The sequence below is a fragment of the Vicia villosa genome, linkage group LG2, assembly GCF_029867415.1.
Source record: "Vicia villosa cultivar HV-30 ecotype Madison, WI linkage group LG2, Vvil1.0, whole genome shotgun sequence".
Lineage (NCBI taxonomy): Eukaryota > Viridiplantae > Streptophyta > Magnoliopsida > Fabales > Fabaceae > Vicia > Vicia villosa.
In genome coordinates, this window is record NC_081181.1 from 118813214 (window position 1) to 118829165 (window position 15952).

Below are 15952 nucleotides of genomic sequence, written 5' to 3' on the forward strand. Positions count from 1 at the left end.
AACGTTACTTATGACAACTGCAAAATTAGATGTGTGAAAGATAAAATTGCATATATATTCTGAAGGAAGTTCGATTACAAAAGAAACTAAGCACGGAATACAAGAAGAATAGTCTAAGGTCCAAAGTGGTTAAATAAAATCTTTGGGAAGAGTATCTTTTATCTTCGAATACTGAGTCTCCCATAAAGACATATGACGTTCGATCAATGCATGTTGTCTTCTCAGTTCTTCGATCTCTGGCACTAGCTTCTGTGCCGTCTCGAAGTGTCGAATCCCTGACTGCGCCACTTTAGTTAATTCATCCTGATTGGTTTTTTGGATTTCTACCTGACGAGACTGGGCATCCTTTATCTTCCCTTTGAGGCGCTCAATTTCTTGTTTCCAGGATTTGATATTCTCCTCACAATCTTTATATTCTTGCTAGTCCTTCGAACGCTCGAGCTTAAGGGCGTCAGCCTTCTTTGTTGCATCGTTAGCAGCTTCCCATGAAGAAATATGAGAAGTCATTTTTGCTGTGAGTTGTCCATCGATGTCCCGTTTTTGAAGGAGATTAGATTGGAGTTGTTCAATCAGAGAACTCGGTAAAACAATCACTTCTGAGACTTCCTCTGAAACTAGAAGTAAGTCCACTTTCTTTAGAAGGTTGTTTAGACCATAGTATTTGGTGGATTCCTTGCTGAGAGCTTCGACGAGGTTGGTTTCAAAGAACCTTTCCCTTATCTGATGAAGGAGATTAGGAATATTATCCTTGTCACCAGCACCTGCCAAGACATTAGAAGGAGTTCCAAGCCCAAGGGGCGAAGCGCTATCAGTATCAACATGGTCTTAAGGAAGCTCACAGGATCAGTTTTCTTGAGTTTCTCTAGTTCTGAGGGAGTAAGCATTGCAGGGGCCTGCTTCGAAGTAATCACAAGAGTGATTATAGTCCCAAGGTTCGAAGTTTCATGAGAACCAGGTGTAGGCAGTTTGGAAGTTTCTTCTGCAGCATCTTGTTCAGATATAGTATCTTCGCTTCCAGTTGGTTGTCCAGCTGCATTACCACTATTCGAACATTGAGGGTTCCCCTCCATATTTTCATCTTGATGAATGGGTGGAGATTCATCATTTGAATGACTTTCTTCAGCAGACGCAGTCAGCATGATAGTTGCGAGAGGTTGAGTGTCTTCGAGAACAGGAGAAAGCACATGAGATTTATGTTGAGAAACACCTGTGATGAACAGTTAGAATTGATCAAAACGGAAAAGGAGCAGAAAGTTCATCTGTCATTCGAAAGAGCGGACATTTACCTCGGAGATTGTCAAGGTCAATGTTTAAACTTGAGGCTTTGAGATTAGAAGTAGCGGTACCAGCATCATCCTACATTTACAAGGTAAGATGTGAACTTAATCATTAGAATTAGAGTTTAAAGAAATGATTAAATTGTGAAACCCAAATACCTTGGTTGGAATGTTGTCTGGACTTGAGTTGTGACTCTCCATGATGGGGATAGTACTAGCAGCTTTCAAGGGTGATCCATCAGAAGATACCTTATCACTTGACGAAGTAAGCTTCGAATTCTCAGATCCCTTTTCCTTGGCTGAAGGGGTGGCAGCTCTTTGTCTTTTCTTTGTCGCTTGTCTGGTGCGAGGGGGAGATTTATCTTCATCGTCCGAATCGGCTATTTGAGGAACTTTTTGCTTCGAAGGTGCTGAGGGTTTCGAGCTCTAGAATACATATTAAAACCAAGTGAGTAATATTCATAAAGTTTCACATGTTAGAATATGAAAGTATGTATGTACCGTGGGTTTCTTGCCAGTGGTGACAGAATCACTCTCACTTGCCTTGGTGTTCCTCGAAGTTCCAGAACCCTTCTGTACAGGAGCTTCCTTGATTTGTCTCTTTCGAGTAACAGCTGTGAACGAAATATGAATCAGTATTTCAATGAAAAAGGGAAAGTTAGTCGAAGGATTGTCTAAACCCCAACCTTCAGGTATTGGAGTCAAGACGCGAACGTGCTCAAGATCTATATGAAGATGTCCTTTGAAAGTATCCAAGGTGTGCTTAGTCGGGACCACTCGTTCAGCGCATTTTTTAGATTGTTCCTGAAGAATTTTTATGGGATTCCCACACACAAACCAGTCTGGAAAAGGAGGGCTTAAAGCCACACCAAAATCAGCACTAGGTAGTGGAGGATATTTTGGAGGATGAAGTTCGAAAGCCACTTTATAACGTAGTTCAGGTCGAACAGACGTGGGCAATTTCAACTTATCCAGCTTAGAAGAAAACTTTTCACGTAAAGTGACCGCAGCTTCACGAACAGTCCGACTAAGATCATCAGGCCTATAGATAGTTTCAAAGAATTTTTGAAATGCTTGGATTTCTTTAATATGAGTTGAAGTACCTTTATCGAAATTCTCCTGCACATCAGCAAAAGCTTCAGTTAGTTCCCGAGTAAGGGTTTCAGCATCGAAGATTTGTGTAGAATAATACTCTGTCCACCATTGATGAAAATCTATGGTAGAATAAAAAGCAGGATCAAAAGAAACGGGAGACAAAGTGGTGATGCCAACATATCGGGAGATTTTTGATTCATATTCATCTTCTGCCAGATGCGAAGTGTGTAGACACATGTGATTCCTTTTGTCATACAAACACTTTGGTTTGAGTTGAACCAACCCAAATTGTCTTGAAACCAGATTTGGTTGATAGCAAAGGAGACGGCAGTGACTTTTTGAAGATCGAAGTCGGTGATATAACAACTTTGGGGTGAGGAAAGCTTCCCAGATAGTCATAGATTCAGCTTGTTGATCAGGAGAAGTTGCTGGAAATTCTCGAGTAAACCATTCGGGACCCACCTTATGTTGTACGAATGGAGCCATCAAGGGAGTGAATTGATAACATTTAGCGAACATCATTATGAATGCCAGGAAGGTCTCATGAAGTTTGCCAGTTTCTTCCTTTGGAGTTAGGTAAGCTAATCTGGTTCCTTCCACTGTTCGATTCTTTATAGTTGCACTTTCTTCATCCACAACACTTTTATATGGGAGGTGAGCCTCAAAAGTGGCATTAAGCCACAGTTGCAATAACCAGAAAGGACCAGCGAAAAGAAGAGATCCTGTTTTGTAGTTCTTAACAAGGTCTGCTGCTTCACCAAGATTCTCATAAAGAAATCCTAGAATTAACTGGCCTAAGTTTAATTCTTTCCCAGCATTTAACTGGTTGGCCATGCAAAGATATCTTTTTGCTACTTGTATGGACCTAGAGCAAAAGACGCATCTCGAGAGCCAAAGTGCTAGAAATGCTATATGTTCTTCGTCAGAAACGTCTGGGTCCGTTTCGTTGTGGTATTGCTGAATGAAGGCAGTATAAGTGATTGTTGCTTCGTTAAATTGAATGGTGTCAGTATCCATGAAATTGGGGTCGAAGGTTTCCCCAGTTGGTCGAAGCCATGTGATAGCAGCTACATCATATAGGGTAGGGGTAACCATTCCGCATGGAAGGTGGAAAGTATTGTGAGAAGCATCCCAGAAATAAACTGACGCTACTAACATGGTTTGGTTATATTCTAAACCCGTTTTGGATAACTGGATTAAGTCATAAATCCCTAGTTGTTTCCAGAAAGACGCTTTTTGTTTTTCTACCTTCGTTAACCAAGCGTAATACAGTTCAGGATCTTTTGCTAAAGGGATTGACCTAAAGTCTTTCACAAAATTGGTTACATAGTTTAACCTAATTTTCTCTAAGACCAAAGAAGTTTCAGTTGAGGTTTCTTTTATGCTATCAGGATTAGCTGAGACTGGATGACCTTCACCATCTATCTTATTTTGGCTAACTAAGGGTCTAGTTTTATAATAAGCAGGGAAGAATTTATTCAAAGAGGGGTTGTTTCCTCCTGGTAACGGACCCATGAAAGCATGAATTTTTCCAGAAAGTTCAAAAGGGATGATTACCTGAGAAGCGTAGATAGCGCGCGCCTCTACATCATTTGGGTCTGGAATGTGTTCTTGATTCTTTATCTGTGTAGGATGTTGAAGTTTCTGAATGGGTTGAAGAGCATTTGAAGAAGACGCCATGAGTGAATTTGATTTATGAAATAGATTAAACAAGGCCAAAGAAGATTTTTCTCTTATGTGTTGAGGGTAAAGAAAATAGAAGTGGAAGTTATGCGAGGATAGAAGTTCAAGTATTTAAAGGTTTAACGGAAACCCTTTCAAATATTTTGGGTAAAAGTCAAAGACATGCGGCAGGTGTTGATTTAATCCAATGGAGGTCGAATAATTACTAGCCTTACTCCTAGTATATAGGAGTAATAATCATGAGGTAATGACAGGACGTGGAAATGCAAGTTCTGAGAGGACATTTTTGAAAATGACAAGACGTTTTGAAAATAGAGTCATAAATGATTATGACGTTAGTCAGTTGTCTTGGAACTCTAAGAAGTGAGTAAAACGAAATCTCATTATAACAAGAAACGCCTATTTCTCTTGTTTTTCGAAACAGACATTTATTGGGGGCAATTTGTTGGCTGAAGATTTTGTTTAAGAAGAATATCCTTTGAAGAGTTGGAATTCGAAGAAAGATGGTTACTGATGACCATTTCTGAGATTAAAAATGGCTACTGATGGCCATGTTTCGAGAATGTTGTTTGAGTTGGAGTAAAGATGGTTAGACTTGGAGCTAATTCGAAGAGGTTTATCTTTAATAGACTTAAACATTTTTGCGAAATACGTAAGGTACTGAGGCTGAACGTGTCTTCGTGGCATTCTCGATTCTGGTCACGTTGCCACGCGTCGAAAGGGGATTCAGGCGGGATGATTTGAATTTCGAAGTAGTTTTGTGTAACTGCACCAAGATAGATGGCATCCCAGGGATTCTTGTGGGCAACGTGGCATTAGATTAGCGTAGGACCGTTAGGGTCGAAACTAGTATAAATAAGGGTCTTAATGTTAGGATTCCGGGTGTTCATTTTGTACAAATCACTCACAAATCACCCAAGTATCAAGTGTTTAGAGAACGAGTTCGCTGAGAAATGTACGTATGACACCAACATCAATTTAAATACATTTGTATTTTCCTTTATTCAAGTATCTTTTCATTATTACTGCTTTCATTTACTTTCTGATTGTTTACATTCTGACATTTCTTTCATTTCGTCTAACCTTTCATTTCGAAGCACTTTACTTTTCTGCAATTTACATGTTTCTATTTATGTTTCTTTGTCAAAAGTTACATTAACTTGTAAGCCAATATTGTTTTAAACAAATGTTCATATGATCATATCACAAACAAGTTTTCTCGAAGTCAGAACAGATAAACACGAAACAAATCATATCGAAAGACATTTGTTTGACTATGTCCTAGGATCAATCTAGTCGATCCTGCGAGTAACCAAAGTATATTTTATAGTTTGGAGGACTAGAGGTTGTTTACCGGAAATCATCGTAAACAAATATAGGTGAAATTCTCTTTACTCCATGTAAAAAACATTAGATCACCCCCCTTGAAATGTTAATATCTATGTTTTTTTCCCATTAAGTTCACAAGTTACCCCCTGTAATTTTTTTATTTACCCCCCCCCCCCCCCCCCCCCCCACAGGTTAAGATTTTAATTTGTACGCTTATGGAGGAATCCAAAAAATAATATATTATAGTGGGGTAATCCAAAATATATATATTGCAGGAGGGTAAAGCGAAAATCGCCTACATTACAGGGGGTAAAGTGATATTTACCCTTCTAGAAGGTGATAAAGCCCCAAAATCATACAATACTTCAAAGTGATAAACAACCTAAGAACGCAAACTATGTAGAAATTACAAGAGAGAGGTATAGAGAATTATACATCGGTATTTATACTGATTCGGTGTTTCATCCTCGCTAGTATTCAATGGCAAACCTTTGAAAATTAGTTAGTACTCCATTAATTTGAAGTTCACAAGTGTCTTTTAGTTACAATAGATAATCACAGACAAACTGAAAAGTTAAATCAATTGATATGAAACTCATATCTCAACTTGATTCTTCTTCTATTGTGCATAAATCACAAGGCTGAAATTTCTTAATATCTTCACTTGATCTTCAATCAGTTCATCCTCTTAGAACAAAATCCCTCAAAGATTTTGTCTGCAGCGATCTTCACTCGATTCTACCAAAATTATCATGTCCAGGTCTTTGAACGGACAGAGGAACTAGAAACTTCAAAATTGTGTCTGCAACAATTTTCACTCGATCCCACCAAAATTTATCTTTAGAGAAGAACCTCATATTTTTATTTATTAAATATCAATCTCGAGAATAACCAAACACAAAAGTGAAACTTCAATCTGAAAGCAAATCTTCACAAGATACTAAAACACTAATGAACTTCCTTATACTAAGTCTTCACACTTTCCCTTAGAGTTGAAATCAAAACACACACGATGGATTTTTTGCTATAGGTAGAAGATGATGATTTTCACACACACACACAAACACACACACATACACACATTGTTCAAAAGCTCATGAATTCAACATGAAAAAAAACTCTTCAAGTTTCAATTGAGAGCGAAAGTTGTTTTACAGAAATTTTTTGAATGAGTGTGCGAAAATCTCTTTGCGAGCTATGCATAAATTTTGCATGTTTTTGAGTTAGAGAGAGAAAATTAAGTTTATATATATGTTAGAAAATGCACTAAAAATGAGTAAAAATGGGCATTTGATTCGAGTAAAAAAAAGGAAAGATTATTTGAGTCAAGTAAAGAATGACTTGAATCAAGATAAGAAAACTCAATTTTACGAGTTTGATTCGATTCATGACTTTTTAATGACTGACCCATGATTCAAGTCAAGTACTTTTCAGACTTGAATCAAAACCAATCTTGATTCAAGTTAAGAGAATTTGTGTCTCAAGTCATGTATCTAGTGGCAAAATAAATTTTTCACATCATGCTCATGATTAGAGTCATGCATTTCTTTGACTCGAATCATGTTTTCCGAACTGAAATTTCAAGAAGTAAAAATATTCATGACTTGAGTCGAGAATTTGTTCGAGTTGAATCATATTTGTATGAGTTTCTTGATTCAAGTCACAAACTTTCTGACTTGAACTATTTTTTGTCAAATGCCTGATTTTGAATGCAAAATACATTTTAATAAAAAACGTTCAATTCTAAAATATGTACAATGGTCTAATGATAAAGACACTCAATTACTAAAATAAAAATTAAATCGACAAACATCAAAATCTTAAATTCTCAAAGATACCCAAAGAATCACAATTTTACTCAAAACTAACCCTTATTTTAAATACAAACATTGTTGATTTTTTTATACTTTAGTATTAAAAAAATAACGTATTTATTTTAAATTTATTTATAAAATATGACAAATCATCATCATCATCATATATATATATATATATATATATATATGAATTGTTAAAAGCAAAATATACAAATGGCATGTTATTAAAAAAACTTTAATGTAATAATATAACTAAAACATTAAAATTATTTAAATTTAAAATAAAGATATTAATTTCGTAAAGTAAACAATGATTAAATCAATTCATTAAAAAATATTAAAAATATTTTATTAATGAAAAAAATCTTAACGCATCTGTAAGTCGAAAGTATGAGAAAAAGAAAGATTATAAAAATACAATAATAAAATAATTCTGTTTTGTCAGCCGATTTTTGTGTTGAGAATGAAAAGTTGCCAAATGTCAAGCTTGTTAACCGTAAATTAACGTCATCAGGAGTAATAGTACCAAACAACACAAGCGTATCTTTTTCTGATTGCTTTATCACAAGTACTACTAGATTTGAACAATATATTAATGTCACTCTTGGGAGGATCTGACGTTTTCTTTTTAAGATTTTCTTTTGTATAACCTAGGTTTATCGATCAAAGAGAAATGTTATAGTGGCTGATGATTTTCTTTCTTTAATTTAAAGGAAATTGTATTATATTAGCATAACGATGGTGAATGTATATTTTACACACACATAGAGTGCATAGCTAATTCAAAAATACCAATTTCATACTTTTTAAAGTGAATTTTCATAGCATCTATAACTTATAGAAACTTAATTTATCATTTTACTTTAGGCTTAATTGCAATTTTGGTCCCCCTATTATCCATTTTTTGTGTTTTTGGTCCCTCTATTTTAAAATCCGGAATTTTAGTCCCTATATTTTAGTTTTTTGAGGATTTTGGTCCCCCTGCAAATTCGAAGGCAATTTTAAATGAAAATGACGCTCACATTGATGATGTATTAGTGTCAGTTTAACAATGAACTGTTCAAAAAAATTAATTTTATTTAAGATTTATGTTGAATATGTCATCAATTTGAGTTTCATTTTATTAAAAATTGCCTTCGGATTTGTAAGGGGACCAAAATCCTCAAAAAAACTAAAATAAAGGGACTAAAATTCCGGATTTTAAAATAGGGGGACCAAAACCCAAAAAAACGGATAATAGGGGGACCAAAATTGCAATTAAGCCTTTACTTTAAATTTACTTTATTTTGATATTTTAGTATTTTTTTAGGTTTAATATTTTTGTATGTCTCTTAATTTAAAAAATTCATATTGATCGCTTAATTCTACTAAACATATTATGTTAGTCTTTTTCGTGCTAATTAAATAAAGAAGATTAATATGATACGTTTAGAAGATTTAAAAAATCCATTTATATTTTTTTTTAAATTAAATGACCAAAATGTACACCAAAATTAATATATAAAACCAAAAAGGATATAGAGTGAAGATTCATTTTGGTCTCTCACAAAAATTACACATTCCAAATTAGTTTTTCACAATAAAATGGACCCGATTTAATCTCTTAACCTAGTTTTAAACCGTGTCTGGACTGCCACGATGAATTTTATTAATTTTTCATTTTTTAAATATTAAATTGATTTTTATTTTTAATTTCATTTTTTAAACAATTATGAATTAATAATATAAAAAAGTCAATTTTTTTTTTGAGGAGTTGAACTCAAGCCCTTTAAACCACATCTTACAACTTTACCACTAGACCATTGTACATTCATGATGAGTAATTCTCATGATTTCTAGTAATCTTAAATAATTATGAATTTAAAACAAAAAATACACAATTTATATCAATAGGGTCTCGAACCCAAGTCCCTTGAGATTAAATGACAATCAATTTACTACAATAGAAATTAATTTGTCTATTCGTAAATGATAGTCACTTTACTAACAAATAGAAATTGTTTTGTATAGTTGTTATTGATAGTCATTTTACTAACCGTAGAAATTGATTTGTCTAATTGTAAATGATAATTAATGTATTAACAATAGAAATTGATTAGTCTAATTGTAAATGATAGTCACTTTACTAACATTAAAAATTGATTTGTCTAATTGTAAATGATAATCACTTTATTAACAATAGAAATTAATTTGTCTAGATGTAAATGATAGTCACTTTACCAACAATAGAATTTGTTAAATACAAATTCCGTGTGTTTTTAAAGAGATGTTAGAGCATCTCTCTCTAGAAACTTAACACGTCTTTTCCCAACACCCTAGGTGGTTTGGTTTTCTTCCCTAGGTCTCTAGGCCTTCCCAAACTCGTTTGGGTTTCCCGAAGTTTATCTTTTCCCTTTCTCTTTCTTTCTCTACATGCAAAAACTTACCTTTTCTAAACCTAATAATTCATTCATCTCACTCAAATATCCCTCCAAAATAGTTGGCTTGCTATTCCATGGAGAAGTGGAGGAACATACCACTTTCAAAAGAAGAAGAGGAAGGCGTTGAGGCAGACCAGATGAAGTTAATGGTGACGATTCTTTTCACCGTTCACTCGCACGGAAGCTTTGGACGGATAGTAGTTTCAACTTACGTGCGTTCAAGAGTAATATGGTTAGCGCCTGGAAACTTAGAAACCCGATAGAGATTCAAGAGCTGAGAAAGAATCTTTTCGTGTTTAAGTTTTCAACAAAAAGAGATCTGGAGTCGGTGTGGAAGAATGGCCCATGGAGTTTTGATAGAGCTCTTCTAGTTCTATCAAGAATCACAGGTGAGTAGAAACCTTCAGATCTAAACCTCCACTCTGGGGTTTTTTGGACTAGGGTTTATGAACTTCTCTTGGTCTTGAGATCTGAAGCAATGGCTAGGAAACTGGGGAATATTTGTAGAAACTTTGAAGAAATGGACACCAAGGAGGCCTATCGGAACGGAAGATTCCTCAGGATCAAGGTATCCCTGGATCTTAGGAAGCCACTAAAGCGAGGGACCATGGTGAAATTCAAAGAGAAAAATCTTAGGGTTCATTTTAAGTATGAACGTCTTCCTACTTTCTGCTATATTTGTGGGAGAATTGGCCACCAGTTGAAGAATTGTGAATCCTTGGAGGACCTGAATGAAGAAGGCTTTGAAGATCTTGACAAACAAGATCTCATTTTTGGGAACTGGCTTAGAGCCTCTCCGCTCCCAAAGATGATGAAAGAGCAGAAGTCCAAAGAATCAAGTTCTGGTACATGCAATATGAATCTGTTTAACGCTCCCTCTAGTCATAGTAGATGTGGCACTAAGGAGAAGAACAAAGAGGAGGTAGAGGTAATCCAAACTAGGGTGAAGGATGTTGTAGTTCAAGAAAGCAAATCTCTTCATACGAAACAGAGGGAGACAGCAGTGGATGTGGAAGGGGTAGCAGAATCTATGGAAGCAGTCCTTCTAACAGTGGTTGAGGATCTGTTAAAGAACAAAAAAGAACCGGAATATGCCAAACCCAGAAAATGGACAAGAAAGAAGAATAGTAAGAGAACTGGTAATCTGATTCAGTCCAACAAAAGTGCAGAAGTAGGGAAATGGAAGCTAGTGGAAGTCCAAGTTACAAAGGGCTCAGTGGAGGATATGGGGATAGGGGATAGGAAGAGAAGGCAAGTTGGAGACGTTGAGATGACACAAGTGAGAAGACCAGAGGTGGTGTTGGAAGACCAACACCGCCTTCCCTAATGAATCTAATTAGTTAGAACTGCAGGGGTCTAGGGAATCTCCATGCAGTTCGAGCCTTGTTGAGGCTCATTCGTAAAGAAAGCCCTAGTTTGGTATTCCTCATGGAAACTCGATTAAAAAGGATGAAGCTCTTAATATTAAGAATAGAATGAGACTTTCTTAATGTCTCATAGTGGAGTGTATAGGAAGTGGAAAGGAGCGTGCATGAGGTTTAAAGTTGTTATGGGGAGATTCGGTTTCTGTTAATATCGTCTCTTCTTCTCACAATCAGGTGTCTACTATGGTTCAACAGGAGGATGATTCTCAACAATGGTCTTTGACTAGAGTTTATGGTTTTCATGAGGAACAAAATAAGCGGAAAACGTGGGATCTCATTCAGGAAATTGGGAGGGGTTGGAGGATGATTGGTCATGTGTTGGAGACTTCAATGATATCATACAAGTTGATGAGAAGGTGGGGGTACGACCAGGTCTAATACCCAATACTCTTGGAGCAGGCAGGCGCTTGATAACTGTGACCTCAAAGATTTAGGGTTTGCTGGATATCCTTTTACCTGGACAAATAGTAGGAGGAGGGAGAGAAACATTCAATGCAGACTTGACAAAGGGTTTGCGAACTCTAATTATCTTAACCTTTTCCCTGACACATCAGTAGTTCACTTGCAGCGCTACGGATCAGACCATGCTGCATTGAGAGTTGAGATTAAGAAGGATTCCGAAATCATTGATGATAGGAGGAGGTTTATTTTTTGTTTCGAGGAAGTTTGGTCGAAGGATGAGAGGTGTGAAGAGGCAATTCGAAGAAACTGGAGGAGTCCAAATAGAGATTTTCACCAGAAGATTGGAACGCCGAAGGAATTACAAACAGAGTTTAAACAGTACAAAACTAGTGCATTGGCGAAAGATTTAAAGAGAGTGGAGGAGATTCTCAAATCATATGTTTGTTGGTCTGGGAATGATGATCATTTGCAAAAATACAAGGCCCTGAAGAGACAACGGAGCTCCCTGTTGAGAATGGAAGAGACTATCTAGAGACAATGTAGCAGAGTGTGTTGGCTTAGAGATGGAGATAGAAATACAAAGTTCTTTCATGGAAAAGCTGACCAAAGGAGGAAGTCTAAGATTGTAAAAAGATTAAAGGATTCTGAGGGAAATTGGAAAAGTGGACAGCAGCAATGGGAGAGGATTTTGATCTATTATTTTCAGAAATTTTTTGCTACTTCTTCACCTTCGGGTATTAATGAAGTTTGCAATATAGTCTCCAACAAACTCTCTGCAGATCATAGGAGCTGGTGTAGTAACCCTTTCACAGCATTTGAGGTGAAAGAGGCTTTATCTCATATGTATCCAACAAAAGCTCCGGGGTCGGATGATCTACCGACCCTATTTTTTCAGAAATATTGGCAAATTGTGGGAGGTGAGGTTACTAAACAGGTGTTGGACATTTTAAATAACCAGGCTGACCCAAGCCCTTTCAATAATACCTTTATTGTGCTCATACCCAAGAAGAAGAAGCTTTGCTGCCCAGAGGAGTTCCGACCCATAAGTTTGTGCAATGTAATCATGAAGCTTATGAAGAAAACAATTTCCAATCATATCAAGAGCATATTGCCTGACATCATTGATGAGGAACAGAGCAATTTTGTCAAAGGGAGGTTAATAACGGACAATGCACTTGTGGCAATGGAGTGTTTCCATTGGCTTAAGAAAAAGGTCAATGATAAGTGTCATACCCCAAAATTTTCCCTCCATATTTCAAGATATTTTGGCTCAAGCAGTCTCCTCAGACAAACATAATCCCTAACTACTTAAGGTTGTACAAGAAACAAGCATACATACCCCCTCCTAAACAAGGACCTCTGATTTAGGGTTTTGGTTTTCTAAAAAGAAATTGGACTTCTAAGGCCTCAAGGGGAATTCATGGTATCTATTATGATTCAAAGTATCCTCATACCAAGTTTCAAGCCTCATAATACAAGATTGCTCACTCAAATGCCCAAATGATCAACAATCGACTATGCTAGGTTAAAAGTCAATTATGGTCAACTTACAGTCAAAACTTCTGGTTTTTAGTCAACATCAAGGATTTAAGGTCACAGTCATCATTTTATCAAGGGTTGATCATGATTCATCAATAAAAGTTTCAAGATCATTAAAAGCCAAAGTTTCTAAATTAGGGTCTTTGAACTAAAAGTCAACTAAACTTCAACCAGCCATAACTTTCAGATGGTTCATCAGAAATTGTTCAACCAAAGCTCATTCTCATGGAAATTCAATTCCCTACAACTTTGGTGTTGGGATCAAGAACAAAAAATGCTTCAATTTAGAGATATGGGTCAAAACATTACAAGTCATTTCAAAAGTCAACAAAGATATTTTTTTCTCAAAGAGTGGTACATGAGCATGGAAGACTCAATTGAGATGAAACCAAAAGGATCATTTAGAGGACATCTTGAGCTTTCTAAAAAGTCCTGGAACACTATCATATGATCAAAATTGAGAAAGTTATGAATGGTGCAAATTGGGCTATTTTTGAGAAATGCTTGAAACCCTAATTGACAATTTGCATACTTTTGAGTTTTGGGCCTTATCATTTGAAGCATCCACGTGATTTTGAGCCCAAATGATGTCCATTGGTCAAATAATATTATTTTTAAGATATTATTTTATTTATATTTCATTTGATTCATTAAAATTCAAAATAAATCAAATAAACTCATCAAATAATTATGTGATTGATGAACCAAATTTTTCCCTTGATTAAATCTAATTAAATCTCATCTAATGGCCAATAATACTTGGAAAATATGCAAGAAATAGACTTGGATTAAAAAATAGAAAGATTTGGTACATGAATCAAACCAAATTTTTTCTCAATCAAAGACATTGTTTCTTTCCAAACTTATTGACCTAATATCACACTCTATATATGGCCAACACATTCAGCCCCAAAAATCACGAATCCTGGGCTCAAGAACTCTCTCAAAATTTCTAAAAAACACTCACAACTAGGGCACGAGCAAAGAACCAGATTCAATGCGTAAGCAAACGGAAGCAAGATCGGAAGAATTGGCTGCGAAAGAGGTAATCAATGTGAACCCTAAAGTGCAAGAACAACCTTCAGATTTGAAGACGGAGAGTAATAGATTATGGGTGGATGTAATTAGCGGAAATCGGAAATCAACCAACGGAATGCAATTGCAATTTGTAGCTCCAACAATGGTGGATGGGCAAATTGAAATAGAAATTGAAGAAACGGATGTGGAAGAGGAAATTAGGTATTGGGAAAATGCTCTGATCATGTATGTGATTGGGTCAAACCTGAGCATCAACTCGGTGAAGAATTATATGAGCAGAACATGGAATTTCGTCACTCTACCAGAGATATACTATAATGATGAAGGCTTCTTTATCCTCAGATTCAAGAACGGTGATGATCGTGATGCTGTCATGATGAAAGGTCCCTATAACTTTCAGAACAAACCAATGGTGCTGTTGGATTGGCGTGAAGATTTCTCGATGGCTAAAGATATGTTGCGCACAATCCTAATCTAGATCAAACTGCCGAACCTTCCTCTACCTCTATGGGGAATGAAGAGCTTAGCCAAGATTGGGAGTTCCATGGGGAATCCTTTGTTCATGGATGAATGCACTGCAGGGAAGCTAAGGGTGAGCTATGCGAGAATGCTTGTGGAGGTGGATGTCACCCAGAAACTGTGTGAAGAGGTTACTATCAAGGATCATGAAGGCAGAGTTATAAAACAGAAAGTGGAGTATGAATGGAGGCCGCAATATTGTGAACGATCTCAGAAAGTTGGACATGTGTGCTCCAATGATAAAGCAAATGTGAGAGTATGGCAACCAAAAGCAAGAGAACAGCCACTGCCAAGTAAAAAGAATGAAGCAATAGCAGAGGAGATAGGGACAAAGAAAAAGGAGAGGGGAATGGATGTGATATCATCACCTGCTAATGATACAGGAACCTGGATTGAGGTTAAGGGGAAAAGAGAAGAAGCAAAAAAGAATGACTCTGATAAATCAGGTAACTCAGTGTTTTGTTCAAATGTGTTTCAGACTTTAGAGGTTTTGAATGATCCTAAAGTCACCCTAGAGGGTGTCACATGATGGTGGATTGGAATGTGAGGGGGCTGAATAAAGGGGCCAGAAGTAGAGAGGTTAGCTCCCGCCTCTCAAACCTTCACCCTGATATTGCTATACTGATTGAAACTAGAGTGAAACAAAACCATAAAGATAAAGTGAGGAGAGTTTTTGGTAACAGATGGAGTTATTTGGATAATTACCAAGACCATATTAATGGGGGAGTATGGGTGATGTGGAATAAGAGTTATGTGGATGTGAAGTGGTGCTCTAGCATGGATCAAATGATCCACTGTGGAGTATATGATAAGTTGGGAATGTTTAAATACTGGCTGACTACTGTGTATGCCTCAAATGCTATGGATAATAGGAGAAGGTTATGGATTGAGTTAGAGAAGATTAACAGTGTCCAACAGAGGCCCTGGTGCATCATTGGGGATTTTAACAATGTGCTGAGCATGGATGATATGATAAGTGGCAAACCAGTTCAAGAAGGGGAGTACACTGATTTGAAGAATATGATGAACCAATGTGGTCTGGCTGAATTGGATAGGAAAGGGGACAGGTACACCTGGTGCAACAAGCATATTCAAGGGACCATTTATTCTTGTATTGATAGGGCTATAGCTAACAGAGATTGGTTTCAACAGGAAAATAATGAGGTTCATGTTTTGGAACCAAGTATCTCTGACCATGCCTTGCTGTGTGTTAAAAGTAGAGTCCAGAAAAGTAAAAAGAAAAGCTTGTTTAAGTTCATTAACAAAGTTACTGAAGTAGCTGAGTACAGGAGTATGATTGATAGCAAGTGGAACAGGGATCCTAGGCATTGCTTATGGAATAAATTGATGAGAATGCAACCTCTTATTAGGAGGATGAGCAAACCTTTCCATGGGATCTACAGACAGAT

General features: G+C 36.5%; 1 protein-coding gene across 1 annotated transcript; it reads right to left on the reverse strand.

Moving 5' to 3' along the window:
• Window positions 1–420: 420 nt before the first annotated feature.
• Window positions 421–5145, reverse strand: LOC131649879 (uncharacterized). The gene is made up of 6 exons (XM_058919623.1): window positions 5139–5145; window positions 1779–1891; window positions 1437–1703; window positions 1287–1356; window positions 840–1207; window positions 421–720 (listed from the first exon to the last, which is right to left on the reverse strand). Exons 1-6 carry the CDS (start codon window positions 5143–5145, stop codon window positions 421–423), a joined length of 1125 nt encoding a protein of 374 aa, XP_058775606.1.
• Window positions 5146–15952: the final 10807 nt, after the last annotated feature.